At 49.7% G+C, this 14,378-nt stretch overlaps 1 protein-coding gene across 2 annotated transcripts in view; it reads left to right on the top strand.

The window, feature by feature from the left end:
• Window positions 1-1,403: 1,403 nt before the first annotated feature.
• The window catches only part of PABPC1L (poly(A) binding protein cytoplasmic 1 like), a 27,727-nt gene continuing 14,752 nt past the window's right edge, over window positions 1,404-14,378 (top strand). For both annotated transcript variants that reach the window (XM_041733242.1, XM_041733241.1), the window contains exons 1-7: window positions 1,404-1,885; window positions 3,716-3,909; window positions 5,657-5,772; window positions 7,278-7,417; window positions 7,613-7,707; window positions 10,883-11,020; window positions 11,309-11,404. In XM_041733242.1, coding sequence (XP_041589176.1) covers window positions 1,693-1,885; window positions 3,716-3,909; window positions 5,657-5,772; window positions 7,278-7,417; window positions 7,613-7,707; window positions 10,883-11,020; window positions 11,309-11,404 — 972 coding nt within the window. In that variant the 5' untranslated portion in view covers window positions 1,404-1,692. The remainder of the gene's footprint in view (window positions 1,886-3,715; window positions 3,910-5,656; window positions 5,773-7,277; window positions 7,418-7,612; window positions 7,708-10,882; window positions 11,021-11,308; window positions 11,405-14,378) is intronic.

Here is a 14,378-nt window from a genome sequence, read left to right as displayed (position 1 = left end):
TGGCTCTACTCTTTTTTCAAAGTGGGGAACATCTTTATTTCATCCTGTTTTGAACCAGAAGTCAAGGTGTTTGTAAAGGGGCAGAAATAACCATTAATAAACAGCCACTCCCAACCCTCCACAAAAAACCATCTAGGTGTTACACTGCTTTTGTAGCTAAATCTCTAAGATTTGCTCTGGAAAGTTAGTTTGCATGCCATTTAAGACATACACACCCTCTTTTTAACCCTGAAATGTATACCAAGCCTTTGAGAGATGTTTGTGTGAGGCTTGGTCGTCCTCGGGGTTCTCCCAGTCCGTCCTGTGTTCTAACACTTTCCTGGGACCTGCAGCTCTGTGTCCTCATGGCATTTGCCCCCTCTGCTCAAAACTTCCACACCCATAAGGTGATAGAAAAATCCGGGTACTTTTCAGCCCAAGATTTGTTAGTCTGCTGCTTGCTTGCTCCTGTATGCTGCACAAGTAGACTAGCTTCTGAGCTGTTTAACCTGTTGAAATCACACCCAAGCAAAGGTTAGTGGGAGGCTACCTGCTTCGCAGTGGTAGGGAACCAAGAGAGTCCCTGTGAGAGGCAAGGGGCAGTCCTGGGAAGAATTACTGGCCCACGGTGCACTGGCATTTTCTTTTAAATGCCCCCCACACCATGGGTAGGTTGAGACTGCAAGCTCAACTTGGGGCCATCCCCCACCGCCTTGTACTGTTAGGGCCCTACTGTCTCCATAGAGCAGTAGTGACCCTTCCTGATGGGAAGCAGAGGAAAAGCTTAGTCAAAAGAGACTTGGAGAAAAAAAAAGAAACTTGGGGGGAAGCGGGGGGGGGGGGGGGGCTGCCTGGGTGGCTCAGTGGGTTGGGCATCTGACTCCTTTCCTCTCAGGTCATGATCTCAGGGTTGTGGGACCCAACCCCTAGTTGGGCTCCACACCCAGCGTGGAGGATTCTCCTTCCTCTAACCCCTCCCCACCCCAATCGCTCTAAAAAAAAAAAAAAAAAAAAAAACCAGGAATATCCTGGAAAGGATCTTGACCGGACAAGAACTAGCGTTGAGGGCAGCCCCCGGTGGCGCAGTGGTTTAGTGCAGACTGCAGCCCGGGGTGTGGTCCTGGAGACCTGGGATCGAGTCCCACGTCAGGCTCCCTCTCTGCATGGAGCCTGCTTCTCCCTCTGCCTGTGTCTCTGCCTCTCTCTCTCTCTCTCTCTCTCTCTCTCTCTCTCATGAATAAATAAATAAAAATCTTAAAAAAAAAGAAAAAGAACTATGTTGAGGAATTGGATCAGAGTGGAGCCTTCAACCCCGAGTCGTAAAGCTGGTTCCAGAGGGTGTGCTGGGTTTGGGCCGTCATAAGAAAAAGACTCCTTGGGGGGGCGGGGGGGGGCGGGGGGGGGCGGGCAGGTTGCACCGGCTTTGAAGTTGGGTGTCCGGCTCGGGACTGTTCGCCTGGGAGACGCCCGCAGTGCACCCGGGCCCTCCACCCCCAGGAGACCGGTCGGGGAGGGAAGTGGGCCCAGAGGCCCCGAAAGCTTGGAACGAGCCTCGCGCAGTCTCCACCCGCGTCCCCGCGGGGGGCGGGGTCGGGCGGCCCCACCTGGGGCTCCGGGAGCGCCTGAGGGGTCCCAGGTGGGCGCGGGGCGGGGGCTAAAGGGAGGGGCGGCCGCTGGGGGGCAGGGCCTCGGCGCCGCGCCTGGGCTCCCACCATGAACGCCAGCGGCCCGGGCTACCCGCTCGCCTCGCTCTACGTGGGCGACCTGCACCCCGACGTGACCGAGGCCATGCTGTACGAGAAGTTCTCGCCCGCCGGCCCCATCCTGTCCATCCGCGTGTGCCGCGACGTGGCCACCCGCCGCTCGCTGGGCTACGCCTACATCAACTTCCAGCAGCCGGCCGACGGTGAGCCCTGGGGGGGGGCGGACGGACGGACCCACGGACGGACCGACGGACGCCGCGACGCCCCACCCACCCACAGCGGCTCGGGCCCCGCTGGCATCTCCGGCTGCTCCTGCATCTCTCATTTTGCAGCCAGGGAAACTGAGGCCCAGAGATACAGGCCCTGTCCCCGAGAGGCCCCTGAGACAGGAACGAGCAATAAGTGTGCGCCTACTGTGTGTTTTCTGGTGCTGCGTTTCACAGAGGAGAAATATTAAGGCTCAGTGGAGACAGGGCCTTGGGGTCAGGCCGACCTCGGGATTAGCGAGGCCGCAGCTGCGTGGCTTTGAGCAATTACTCAGCCATTCTGAGTTCCAGCTGCCTGTCTGGAAAACGGGGCGGTACCTGCCTTACAGAGCCGCGGGGAGGACTGGGGAGGACGAGAGAGTCAACGCACCTGGTGAGGATGCAGGTGATGAGTGGAGAAGCCGCCAGAGCCGGGCCGCGGGCTCGCACCTTTCCCGGCCTCCAGACCTGAGTCTGCACCCCAAGTCTCCTCCACTCCAGGCCCTGAAACCAGGATTGCTTAGAGCCTGCCGGGTGGTTAGGCCCCACTTTCTTTGACGGTGGGGAGGGTAAAGATGGAGCGCACCGGGTTTTGCCACCAGGCTGTGAGCTTGGCAAGGGTTCACACTCCGCACCTCCTCTCCGCCTGTGCAGTGGGGCTAACTAAGGCCTATTCCCCAAGAGCGTGGAAGGAGTGAGCTACGTCTGGAGCATCTCCAGTATCCTTGGGTGCATCGTAAGGGCTCGATAAATGCAAACTTGAGAAAAATAATGGCAACTATAACACTGAGGCGTAAAACTCCTGAAAAAAACCAAAAGGGCTGCTCCGGCCAAATCCAAACAACGCCACTCTTACTCTGGGTCTCCTGGGTGGGTGGGAAGGTTTCCTAAAAGAGGATTTGCTGGGGTGGTTCTCCCTGTTTCCCCAGCAGGTGACTGCGCTGGATTCCAGAGAGGCTTCTTTGCTTCACCCACCACTGCCTCTAACCTCTTCTGCCGAGCCCTGCACCTCTGACCTTTTTGCCAGACTTCACAGATGAGACAAATTGAGCTCTGGGGAAGAGAAAGGACTTTTCCTCTTAGCTGGGAGGGAACAGGCTATTGCAGTGGCAGGGGGATGGGCATAGGCTGCTGTATGCAGACACACTACCATTTACTAAACTCCCATTGTGTGCCAAGCGCAAAGTATAAGGGCGCCTTACATATTTAATTTTCAACCTGTCCAAGCACCTGGAGGTAGATAGTAAGACATGGAAATAGGGTAGTATAGTCTCATCATCCCCACTTCACGGGTGAAGAAATAAGCTCAGAGAGGTGTTCTTCCCCCAAAGCCCTAATACTTGGGATTGAATCTCAACGCTGCCTCCTGGCACCTCTGAGCTTTGATTTTTTTTTTTTTTTTCCTCCCTAACTGCTGCAATTCTTTGTCTTCTGGGCCCTCCATTCCATTTTCATCTCCTGTGTGTGCTTTCAAAACTGCAGAAGACCTTGACCACTGATCCTTCCCTCTTTCTGAGCCTCAGTTTTTACTTTGTGAAGGGGGGATAGGAACCCATGCTCCTGTGGCTGTTGTGAGAAGCTACATGAGACCCCAGTGGGAAGGTGGGTGGAGGGCCATGCACATTCATTCTTTCTGCGTGTCTGCCCCTGAGGCTTCAGGCTCTTCTCTCAAGTCAGACCCAGACAGTGACACTTTCTTTCTCCCTTTTTTTCCCTCCCAGTGAAGCACCTCAGGGCTCAGGGAAAGAAATACCCTTACTTGCTCGTTTCTCTCCTCTTCCCATCCAGCGGAGCGGGCACTGGACACGATGAACTTTGAAGTGATCAAAGGCCAGCCCGTCCGCATCATGTGGTCCCAGCGAGACCCAGGACTGCGCAAGTCGGGCGTGGGCAACATCTTCATCAAGAACCTGGAGGACTCCATTGACAACAAGGCCTTGTATGACACCTTCTCCACCTTTGGGAACATTCTCTCTTGTAAGGTGGGTGTGTCCCCTTGCCGGGGAGGGGCTGTGTCAAATAAATACTTGTGTGGCAGAGGGATCCCAAGCAGAGCCTCGCTTCACAGCCCATACGTCTGTTCCCTGCAGCTCCGGGGGTTGGGGGGCAGGTAGTTATTCCAGTTCTCTGGAAGGATCCATCAGAAGTCACCTGTGTATCAGTCAGCTCTTGCTGCATAAGCAACACCAAAGCTTAGAGGCTGTCAACACGAAGACTTTATTTAGCTCCTAGTTCTGCAGTTGGCAGTCCGGGCTATGTTCAGCTGCGCAGTTCTGCTCTCCACTGGGCTCCCTCATGTGCCCCTTGCAAGCTGACTGGTTCTGCTTCTAGAGGGTGGTCGGCTTTCCTCCCTGTGGTCTTTCCTGCTCCAGTGGGCTAGCCAGACTAGTTTCATGGCAGTGACAGTGTCCCAGGAGACCAAGTGGAAGCTCCCCAGGCCTCTTGAGATGTAAGCTCGCAACTGGCACACCTTTGCATCCGCTGCATTCTGTTGGCCAAAGCAAGTTGTGAGACCACAAGATTCAGGGAGAGAGGACAATGGAAATGACAGGATAAGCTTCAGTAGCAGTACGGGAAGGCTGCTAATTAAGGCCATTAGGGCAGTCAAGCCTTGAGGCTTCCTCTGGGCCACTGAGAATTGGACAGAAGGCTAGATGTGACTGGGGCAAGTCTCCAAGGCCTCATGAGGACCCGTTGTGGTTGTGGCCCACGTCAGATACAGGCACACACAGTGTGCGGCCTACCCCAGGAGCTCTCAGGCTGCTGGTCGGAGACAGTGAGACTTTTGGGAAAAGCTGGAAATTGGGCTCTGGAGGGAAAGCCTAGTGAGCCATGTAGTCAGAGGCTCAGGATAGAGAACAATACCATGTGGCTGCCTGGAAAAGGTTTCTGTAGCATGATGGGAAGAGTGCTAGACCTGTAAAGTCCAGCCAGCTGCTGAGCAAAGAGTCAGCACAACACAGTCGGTCAGATATAGGACTTTACTGCTGACCATCCAGGGCTCGAATCCTGCCTCTTCCACATCCTAGCAGTGTGACCTCGGGCCAGCTGTGTAATCTATCCATACCTCGGCTTCTTCTAAAAGGGGACAGTGGTAGAACTACCTTCTAGGCTTGTTGTGCATGTATGTTAGTCTGGTCATCTTCACAACATTGAAAGGCCACCTGCCCTCTCACCTCCATTTATCATCTAAGTGATAGTTAGAATAATCAGAAACTTTGATGGCTAGTGACCTTGGATGAGTCATTTATTCCCATTTTTCCCCAATCAGGCAGCTGGGGCTCAGAGGTTGAGAATTGCCTGGAGGGGCTCTAATAGCAAATAGGACCAGATAAATATGTGACCCCCTTAGCCAGTGCTTGGCCTGGAGTGGGGCCCTGGTAAACGTGATTTTTTTTAAAATATTTAATTTATGAGAGACAGAGGCAGAGATACAGGCAGACGGAGAAGCAGGCTCCATGCAGGAAGCCTAATGTGGGACTCGATCCCAGGATCCCAGGATCATGCCCCAGGTCAAAGGCAGGTGCTAAACCGCTGAGCCACCCAGGGATCCCCGTGATTAAATCTGGATGGACGACCTGGGCTAGAGCTGAGTGTGGAGGGACCCTGTGTGGGGCACAGAGTAAGCCCTGAGACAGTAGTCATTCCTTAACCTGGCCATTCTCTTGTACCCAAACCCTCTGTTGGGTGCCCACCCCTTCCACCTTGTCCTTTTCCCCTGTGACCCAGGTGGTATGTGACGATCATGGCTCCCGAGGCTTTGGCTTCGTCCACTTTGAGACCCATGAAGCCGCGCAGCAGGCCATCACCACCATGAACGGGATGCTGCTGAATGATCGAAAAGTGTGAGTGGTGGGGCGTGGGCGCCGCGGCTGCCAGGGGACAGGGCTGCCCGTCACCGCTCACGGGCACCGGGCACAGAGACACAGAGCCGCAGCCAGAACTCTGCTGGCCGCGTGACTGCCCTCAGGAGCTCCCTTTCCCTGAGCAAGAATGGGGCTGCTGATATTCCCAAGGGGATTGCTCTGAGCTGTAAGGGGATTTTGAAATTCCAGTGGGAACAGCTGACGGCCAGGTCACCACTGGATTGTGATTTTTGTCTGTTTTCCAACCTTCTTGGCTTTGCCATGAATTTTGTTCTTAAACCTCATTGTGTTTTGTTCTTAAACTCTCATTGTGTTTTCATGGGGTTTGGGGGGCAGGAAGGGAATCAGGCCCGAGCGTAGCCTGCTATCCTCACACGTGTGAGTGCGCCACCCCCCTCTGGCTTCTCTGGTGGGCCAGCCGAGCTGCAGATGCTGGAGAGAATCTGCTCTGGCCATTCTCCTCCCCGGCTTTGGAATCTGCGCCTGGACCGCCAGCCCCAAGCTCAGCACCACGGAGGGAAGGAAGGAGGCTCTGAGCTGGAAGATGGACGCAATGAGAATACGTTGTCCAGAGCATCTCAGGGGAGGCTCCAGTCAACGAAGCTGAGCCTTGGCGGGCCTTCCTCTGTTCTCAGAAGGATGTGATCTTTGTTAGCTACGGATCGCCGGCTTCATCTTTGCCGTTCTGTGTTTTTTAATTTTTAGTGCCAGCTATGACTTGTTTGTGCTAAGTGTGCGATAGACACCATTGAGTCTTTCTTATGTTTTCTTCTTAATCTAGGATATTCTCCTAGATGTGTGTACATGAACTTGGAAATTATGATTTTGAAAACTTAATAATTTTCAGGCCCTGCTTTCTCCCCATAGTAACTCTGGTGTGAATCATGTCTGATTCTCTCACCACTGCTTCCCTGGTACATCTAGGACCTGTTAAATGAATAAGCAAATGCCTGTGATCGGAGTTTCATCTCTGTTTTTTTTTTTTTTTTTTAGTTAAAAAAATGGGGCTTAAACTTACTGCCCTGAGGCCAAGGGTCACCCGCTCCACTGACTGAGCCAGCCAGGCACCCTTAATCCGCAGTTTTATAAGAATGAACACTGAGGCTCAGAGAGGTTAAGTAACTTGCCCAGGGTCACACCGCGAGGCAACTGCAGAGTGAGGATTCAGGTCCTCATCTGTATGACTGTCCAGTTCACTCTTGCCCTTCTCTCCTGTGCACTCAGCTGTATATAGGAGTTCCTGTGCATGTGTCACAGGAATGAATGAAATCTTCTTAACCTATGCCAGAACATAGAATCCTGGCTGTTGGAAGTGGTCTGGCCTTGGAAGTGTTCCATCTAAAGAGTCTTGCCCTGCCCAGTCTCCTGATGAGGGATACAGGGGCCTTAGAGGCTGGCCACAATTGACCCAAGTGACCCAGGTTGCTGGGTGGGATGGGGGTGGCTGATGGCTGGCAGCTGCCTACCCTGTCCTGTGTCCGCAGCTTCGTGGGCCACTTCAAGTCTCGACGGGAGCGGGAAGCGGAGCTGGGAGCTCGGGCCATGGAATTCACCAACATTTATGTGAAGAACCTCCATGTGGATGTGGATGAGCAGGGCCTGCAGGACCTCTTCTCCGGGTTTGGTGGGCGTATTCCCCAAGGGAAGTGGGGATCACTTTGTCTTCTCTCCCCAGGTTGGGCTGGGAGGAGGGGCCTTTCTGGGCTTCCTGAGGAGTTGGAGGAAGCACTGAGGAGTCTAAAGCCACACTGGGGGGGAAGGGAAGGGCACATCTTGGGGCCTCCCAAACTCCCCTTTGAGCCAGGTTGGCCCTTCCCAGGAAAGATGCTGAGTGTGAAGGTGATGAGGGATGATAGCGGCCACTCCCGGGGCTTCGGCTTTGTCAACTTTCAGAAGCATGAGGAAGCCCAGAAGGTAGGAGTCTCCCCACGGCTCTGTTTCACGGAGGAGGTACCATGCCAGCACTAGGAAGAAAGGAGATCAGGAACAGAGGGCTCCAGCTGCCATAGAAAAGAAGAATGTCACTCCCCAGCCTGGGCCCACACCATTCAGGGCCCTTCCCACCTATGGCAAAGGCAGAAAGTTTTAGCCTCCTTTGGTTGCTTCCAAGCCCAAGACTGACTGCTTTTCATAGATTCTTGCCACACATGGGAGGTAGAGGGGCATCTAAGATAGCCACTGCCCTCTTCTTGAATTGATGGGGATTGAGGCTGGGGAGGGGAAGTGCTAGGTTGTTCTTTGCTCTCAGGTCTTTGCAGATGCTTTTTCTCAAAACCTTTCCCTTCTCTTGATCTTTAGATTAGCACTGTCCAATAGAAATATAATGGGAGCCACATGTGAGATTTAACATAGTCACATTAAAAAGGGTAAACAAAAACCCTATTTTAATAATATTTCATTCAACTTAACATACTGAAATGATCCCTCTAATGTGTACTCAATATAAAAATTGAGATATTTTACATTCCCCTCTTTCGGTATAGAATGTGGCAGATTTCAATTCTTTGAAATCTGGTGCTCCTAGCACATGTCAACTCAGACTAGCCATATTCCAAGTGCTCAATAGCTACATGTGGCTAGTGATCACCATGTTGGACAGTGTGGCTTTAGACTACTTATTGCTTACCCTGTGGGTTTCTACTTATACTTTCCCTCCTCCGAGAAGCCTCTCCTGTCCTCATGCTTCTGGTGAGGTGCCCCTCTGCCTCTTTCCATCAGTAACACAGATCTCCATGTATAGGACTGAGGGTAGAGACTGGATCTCATTTCACTGCTAAGTCTCTAGTGTTGCACCTGCCAGTAGGTACCAGATACTTATTGGCTGAACAAGTGAACGGAACAAGGTCTCATGGTGACATAGCTCAAGTAATGTTTTCCCGTTTGGCTTCCCACCCTAAAGCTCTTTCCCCAGCTGCTGCCCCCTTAAGACCATTGGACATGGGGGATTTCAGCTCACTGTGGATTCTGGCTAGAAATCTGACCCAGTGCCTTCTTGATAGCAGCCACTTCTCACAGAGCACTTACCATGAGCCAAGCACTGTGCTAATCACTGCATACACTCTCCTCTCTGCTCCCCCAGGGTGGACTCAACAGTTATTACCAGGTGCCACAAGGTTATAGCTGGTAAGAGGCAACACTGGGATAGAACCAGCTCTTTCTGACTATGAAGTTTTGCTCTTAAGTGAATGGCCCCTTTGAAAAGGTGACCTGTTATGTATCATTGGACAAATCCCACCCTCTCGCTAGGCTTTGGTTTTCTCAACTGTGAAATGATGAGTTGGAGTAGGTGGGTGGAGCTTCAGAGGTCCATAGACTCCAAGGTCTTACTTACATTACTTTGGTAATGACTTGTTTACTTTCTGGAGTGTAAATTTGTTTTACAGTGTTGTATTAGTTTCAAGTGTATAGTCATTCAACAATTCCAACACACCCTGATGTTTATAACCACATTACTTACAATAGCCAAATTGTGGAATCAGCCCAAAATGTCCATCAAGTGACAAATGGATAAAGAAGATGTGGGGTGTGTGTGTCTGTGTATGTGTGCATGCATGTGTGTGTGTGTGTGTGTATATATATATATATATATACTTATACACATTGGAATATTACTCTTAAAAAAATGAATTCTTGTTAAATAGGTGATGGGGATTGAGGAGTGCACTTGATGAACACCTGCTGTTGTATGGAAGTGTTGAATCACTATATTGTACACCTGAAACTAATATTACACCGTGTTAGCCTATTTCACCTACCCCACCCCCTCCCCTCTGCTAACCATTAGTTCTCTACAACGAAGTCTGTTTCTTGGTTTGCCTCCCTCTCTTTTTTTTCCCCCTTCTCTCATTTGTTTTCTTAAACTCCACCTACATTATGGAATTAAATCATGTGATCTTTATCTTTCTCTATTTTGCTTAGCATTATATTTTCTAGCTCCATCGGTGTCCTTGAAATGGCAAGCTTTCATTCTTTTTTGTGGCTGAGTAATCAAAACTGTAGTCATCAAAACAGTATGGTACTGGCACAAAAACAGACACATAGATCAATGGAACAGAATAGAAAACTCAGGCAGTGATCTTTTAAGACTGTTGTAGACATAGCAGTTCTTGGGGCCTGAGAGTTTATTTACATGGATTTGCATGTTTAGGTAGGGAAGCAGCATTATATGAAAACACTTACCAACTAGTTGACTGCATAAAAAGTCAGTTCCCCCTTAGTTTAAGCCCCATGTTTGGACATAGAGCTTACTTTAAAAAGTCCCCTTTCAAACATTTCTCCTCATCAATGCTAGTGTCTACTCCTGACTATTGAGCTGATACACAAGAGTCTACCTTTTGCTGATTTTTTTTTTCAGGTAAGTCCATCTAAATTCAGTTCACGTGCATTAAGAGAAGTTGCACGTCTTGTAGAAGATGTAGGGTTTTGTGCATTCACAGCCACTGATAATTTAGAATGTGGCAGTCTTAGGGCAGCTAACTGAAGAAATGAAAAAGGATAAAGGGTTAAGGCATGTTTCTTAAAAACGAAAGCCCTCATAGTTAGCAAAACAGAATCTTTCTGCTGTGAAATCCAACATGAAGTGAAGACTGTTAATTATGCACTTGTGCCATTTTGCAAGAATTCTGCTTGCTGCTTCATTTAGATAATCAGGGAGTTAAGAACCTAAATGTGAAATATGGGAAACTTTGCTTATTTCAATTTTTTAAAATAGAGCTTCCATCAAATTTATTTTTTTAAGATTTTTATTTATTTATTCATGAGACAGAGAGACAGAGACACAGGCAGAGGGAAAGCAGGCTCCCTGTAAGGAGCCTGATGTGGGACTCGATTCCAGGACCCAGGGATCATGACCTGAGTCAAAGGTGACCGCTCAATCACTGAGCCACGCAGGTGCCCCCAGATTTTTTAAATCTATGGCTTACTCTGAGATTTTGTGGGCTTCATCCTGGTACTAATTCTTCTCAGCGAACAAGGCTGGCCTAGGTTGCAGTTGGTCCCCTTGAGGCCCAGACGCTGAGACTGGGAGGCCAGGGCCACGTCGGGGGGGGGGGGCATGGTTACCGAGGACTCTGGCCCCTTCTCTGCCCAGGCTGTGATGGACATGAATGGGAAGGAGGTGAGTGGGCGGCTGCTGTACGTGGGCCGGGCCCAGAAGCGGGTAGAACGGCAGAGTGAGCTGAAGCGCAGGTTTGAGCAGCTGAAGCAGGATCGGCTGACCCGTTACCAGGTGACAGATCCCCGGTGACAGCTGCTGCTGTGTGAGAGTGGAGGGGAGGGGACTGGATGTGAAGCCTCCCTCCAGCAATCCCACTTCTGGGAACTTGGCTTTAGAGGTTGTGGGGGCTGCAGCTTCCAGATGATGGGCATGCTGAGTGATGGGGGCATGAGTGCCATGCAAGACTGGAAACAGCAGGCTTGGTGGCCAGGGCTTCCAGGCCCCTGATGGCCCCTGACACAAGGCAGCCTGGGGCTTGGAATAGGGGGGAACACACCCAGCAATAACCTTTCTTTCTAGGGTGTGAATCTGTATGTTAAGAACCTGGATGACTCCATCGATGACGAAAAGCTGAGAAAAGAGTTTTCTCCCTACGGAGTGATCACCAGTGCTAAGGTAAGGGCTGGGGGCACCTACAGGGCTAGAGAGACTGCCCCTCCTGTCCTTCTGCTGCCTGCACACCCCTCCCTCCCTCGTGGCTTCCAGGGAGTTGGAGCTGAGGCTACTCCTTTTAGAATTTGGAAGGCTATGTCTAACCCCACCCCACCCTCACTGGAGCTTGGTGTCCATCTGCAGCCTTGTCTGCTCTGGAGGGGCAGAGTGTGGAAGTCCAGTCCTAGCCACACAGCTCGACTCGTTGGGGGTCACTGTAACCTTGGTTCATTCAACAAGCATTTATTGAGTGCCTACTGTATGCCAGATTCTAGAAATTCATGTCTCAGAATGCCCACTAACTTTTGGTGTCTTCTGGACCTCAGATTCCCCATTTGGAAAATGAGAGGGTTGGGTTCTTCCCCTTTTACTTAGCACGTACCATGTGCCTAGCCCACTTAGACCTGAAATGTGATGATTGGCAGTTCTACTCAGTAGCTCTGTGACCTTTCACCGATGTCTTCTGAACTGCCTATGTCTCTACCTCTCTCTGTGTCTCTCATTTATAAATAAAATGTTTAAAAAATCCCCTGGAAGCTCTTAAAGATAGACACCTGGGTCAGACAAATCGAATGACGATCTCAGAGTAGGGCCTGGGCATTTTATTTTAAAAGCTCCTCAGGTGATTTTCAGATCACCCTGTGTTCACTCATGCCATGCTTAAGTACCTTCTGCCCTACCAGGCCCTCTGGGAAGCGTAGAACAACCAGTTAGATGTGGTTCTTGCCTTTGAGTAGCTTATAGTCAAGCGGAGAAGTCTGATGCATCACCAACTCCAGTTTATTGTTAGGTGTTTGTGTAGTGTAGTGGGAGTATTGGAGGCAGAGCTGCGGTAGCTCAGGAGAACAGGAAGGAGGGCTTCCTGTAAGAAGTGGCAATGGCAGAAGCACTGCTAGGAAAGAGGGCCCACAGCTTTTTTATGATGCTTAAGCAAATTTACTGAGGTTTATTTACATGTCCTATAGCTCCATCGCAATTTTTTCAAAGGTCCTTAATTCAAAAATTGTTAGAGCCTTTTCCCTCATGGCTTAGCAGTGAGCAGGTAGGAAGCTGCAGGTAGGAATGAGGAAGTTTTCAAAGACATCAGTGTGAGTGGTAGGGCTGGAGACCAGCACATGTGATGTGATGTGATGGTTGCTCTTGGGAAGTGGTCTAGAAGTTCTTTTGCCTATTAATCCAATTTTATGTTTTTTATTTTTAAATTTTTTTTAAAGATTTTATTTGGCAGGGAGATCACAAGCAGTGGGAGAGACAGGCAGAGAGAAGGGCAGGCGGAGGGAGAAGTAGGCTCCCCACAGGGTAGGGAGCCCAATGACTCGGAGCTTGATCCCAGGACTCTGGGATCATGACCTAAGCTGAAGGCAGACGCTTAACCAACTGAGCCACCCAGGTACCCTTGAATCCAGTTTTTTTTCTTAAACTTATTTATTCACAAGAGACACACAGAGAGAGGCAGAGACATAGGCAGAGTGAGGAGAAGCAGGCTCCATGCAGGGAGCCTGATGTGGGACTTGATTCTGGGACCCTAGGATCACACCCTGAGCTGAAGGCTGATGCTCAACCACTGAGCCACCCAGGTGTCCCTTGAATCCACTTTGGGTTTTTTTGCTTTTTTTTTTTTTAAGATTTATTTATTCATGAGAGGCACATACAGAGAGGCAGAGACACAGGCAGAGGGAGGAGCAGGCTCCATGCAGGGAGCCCGATGTGGGACTCAATCTCGGGACCCCAGGATCATGCCCTGAGCTAAAGGCAGACACATAACCGCTGAGCCACCCAGGCATCCCTGAATCCAGTTTTATTTTTATTTTTTTTTAAATTTTTTTATTTATTTATGATAGTCACAGAGAGATAGAGAGAGAGGCAGAGACACAGGCAGAGGGAGAAGCAGGCTCCATGCACCGGGAGCCCAACGTGGGACTTGATCCCGGGTCTCCAGGATCGCGCCCTGGGCCAAAGGCAGGCGCCAAACCGCTGCGCCACCCAGGGATACCCCTGAATCCAGTTTTAAATGTCCTTCAAGAAGCCTGGTGTTGAGGGAAAAGGCTCTAACAATTTTTGAATTAGAGACCTTTGAAAAAAATTGCGATGGAGCTATAGGACATGTAAATAAACCTCAGTAAATTTGCTTAAGCATCATAAAAAAAAGCTGTGGGCCCTCTTTCCCAGCAAATCTGTATTTTATGTAGTATTGTGGTTGAAAACTGGGATGTTGAAACTAGTTAGAACTAGGTCCTAGTCCTACATTAACTTGCTATAGAATCTGAGGGAAGTGACTTTGCCTTTTGGATTCTCTTTACCCATCTGTAAAATGGGAGCAACATTCCCTACCGTAGAGGTATCCTGAGCACCAAAAAGCCTGCATGTATAGCACCTGCCCACAATAGGTTGTGAAATAGTGATCTTATTATTTACACATTGTGTCTGGTTTCTGGCGATTCACCAACCTCCTTGAGGACCCCTTGAGTGAAGGGAATTGTAAAAAGCTGGGTCACTCAGAGTTGTGTTACTGTCTTGTTAATTGATCAATTAGGGTATAAAATGCAGATTTTATGTAAGCTTACATATTTATATGATTTTGCTTGTATATAAAATACAGTGATTATGAAAGCAAGTTAAGGCATAGAAAATGCTAATAATGCTATCACATTCATAGTAAGCTGCATAAATGTATTTTATCATTATTTACTACCTAACAGAAGTTCTCATTAACTTGTTCAGACAATACATTTGTGCCAAGAAAATTGGGCTGATGAAAGCCTATAGATTTCTTCCGAGAATATTTTTCAACTCATAAAAGAAAATTCAGAGGATTACAGAAAAACAACTATGTGGAAACATAATTATCAAAATACTTAGGTGACAGCAGTAGGTGCTTCATTATTGTATCCAGCTATACGATCTAGGGACGTAGCAATTAGCATAAATGATATTTTGA

Source organism: Vulpes lagopus, chromosome 18 (assembly GCF_018345385.1).
Source record: "Vulpes lagopus strain Blue_001 chromosome 18, ASM1834538v1, whole genome shotgun sequence".
NCBI lineage: Eukaryota > Metazoa > Chordata > Mammalia > Carnivora > Canidae > Vulpes > Vulpes lagopus.
Note: the sequence above shows the minus strand (reverse complement) of the source record. Positions and strands in the feature narration are given on the sequence as shown.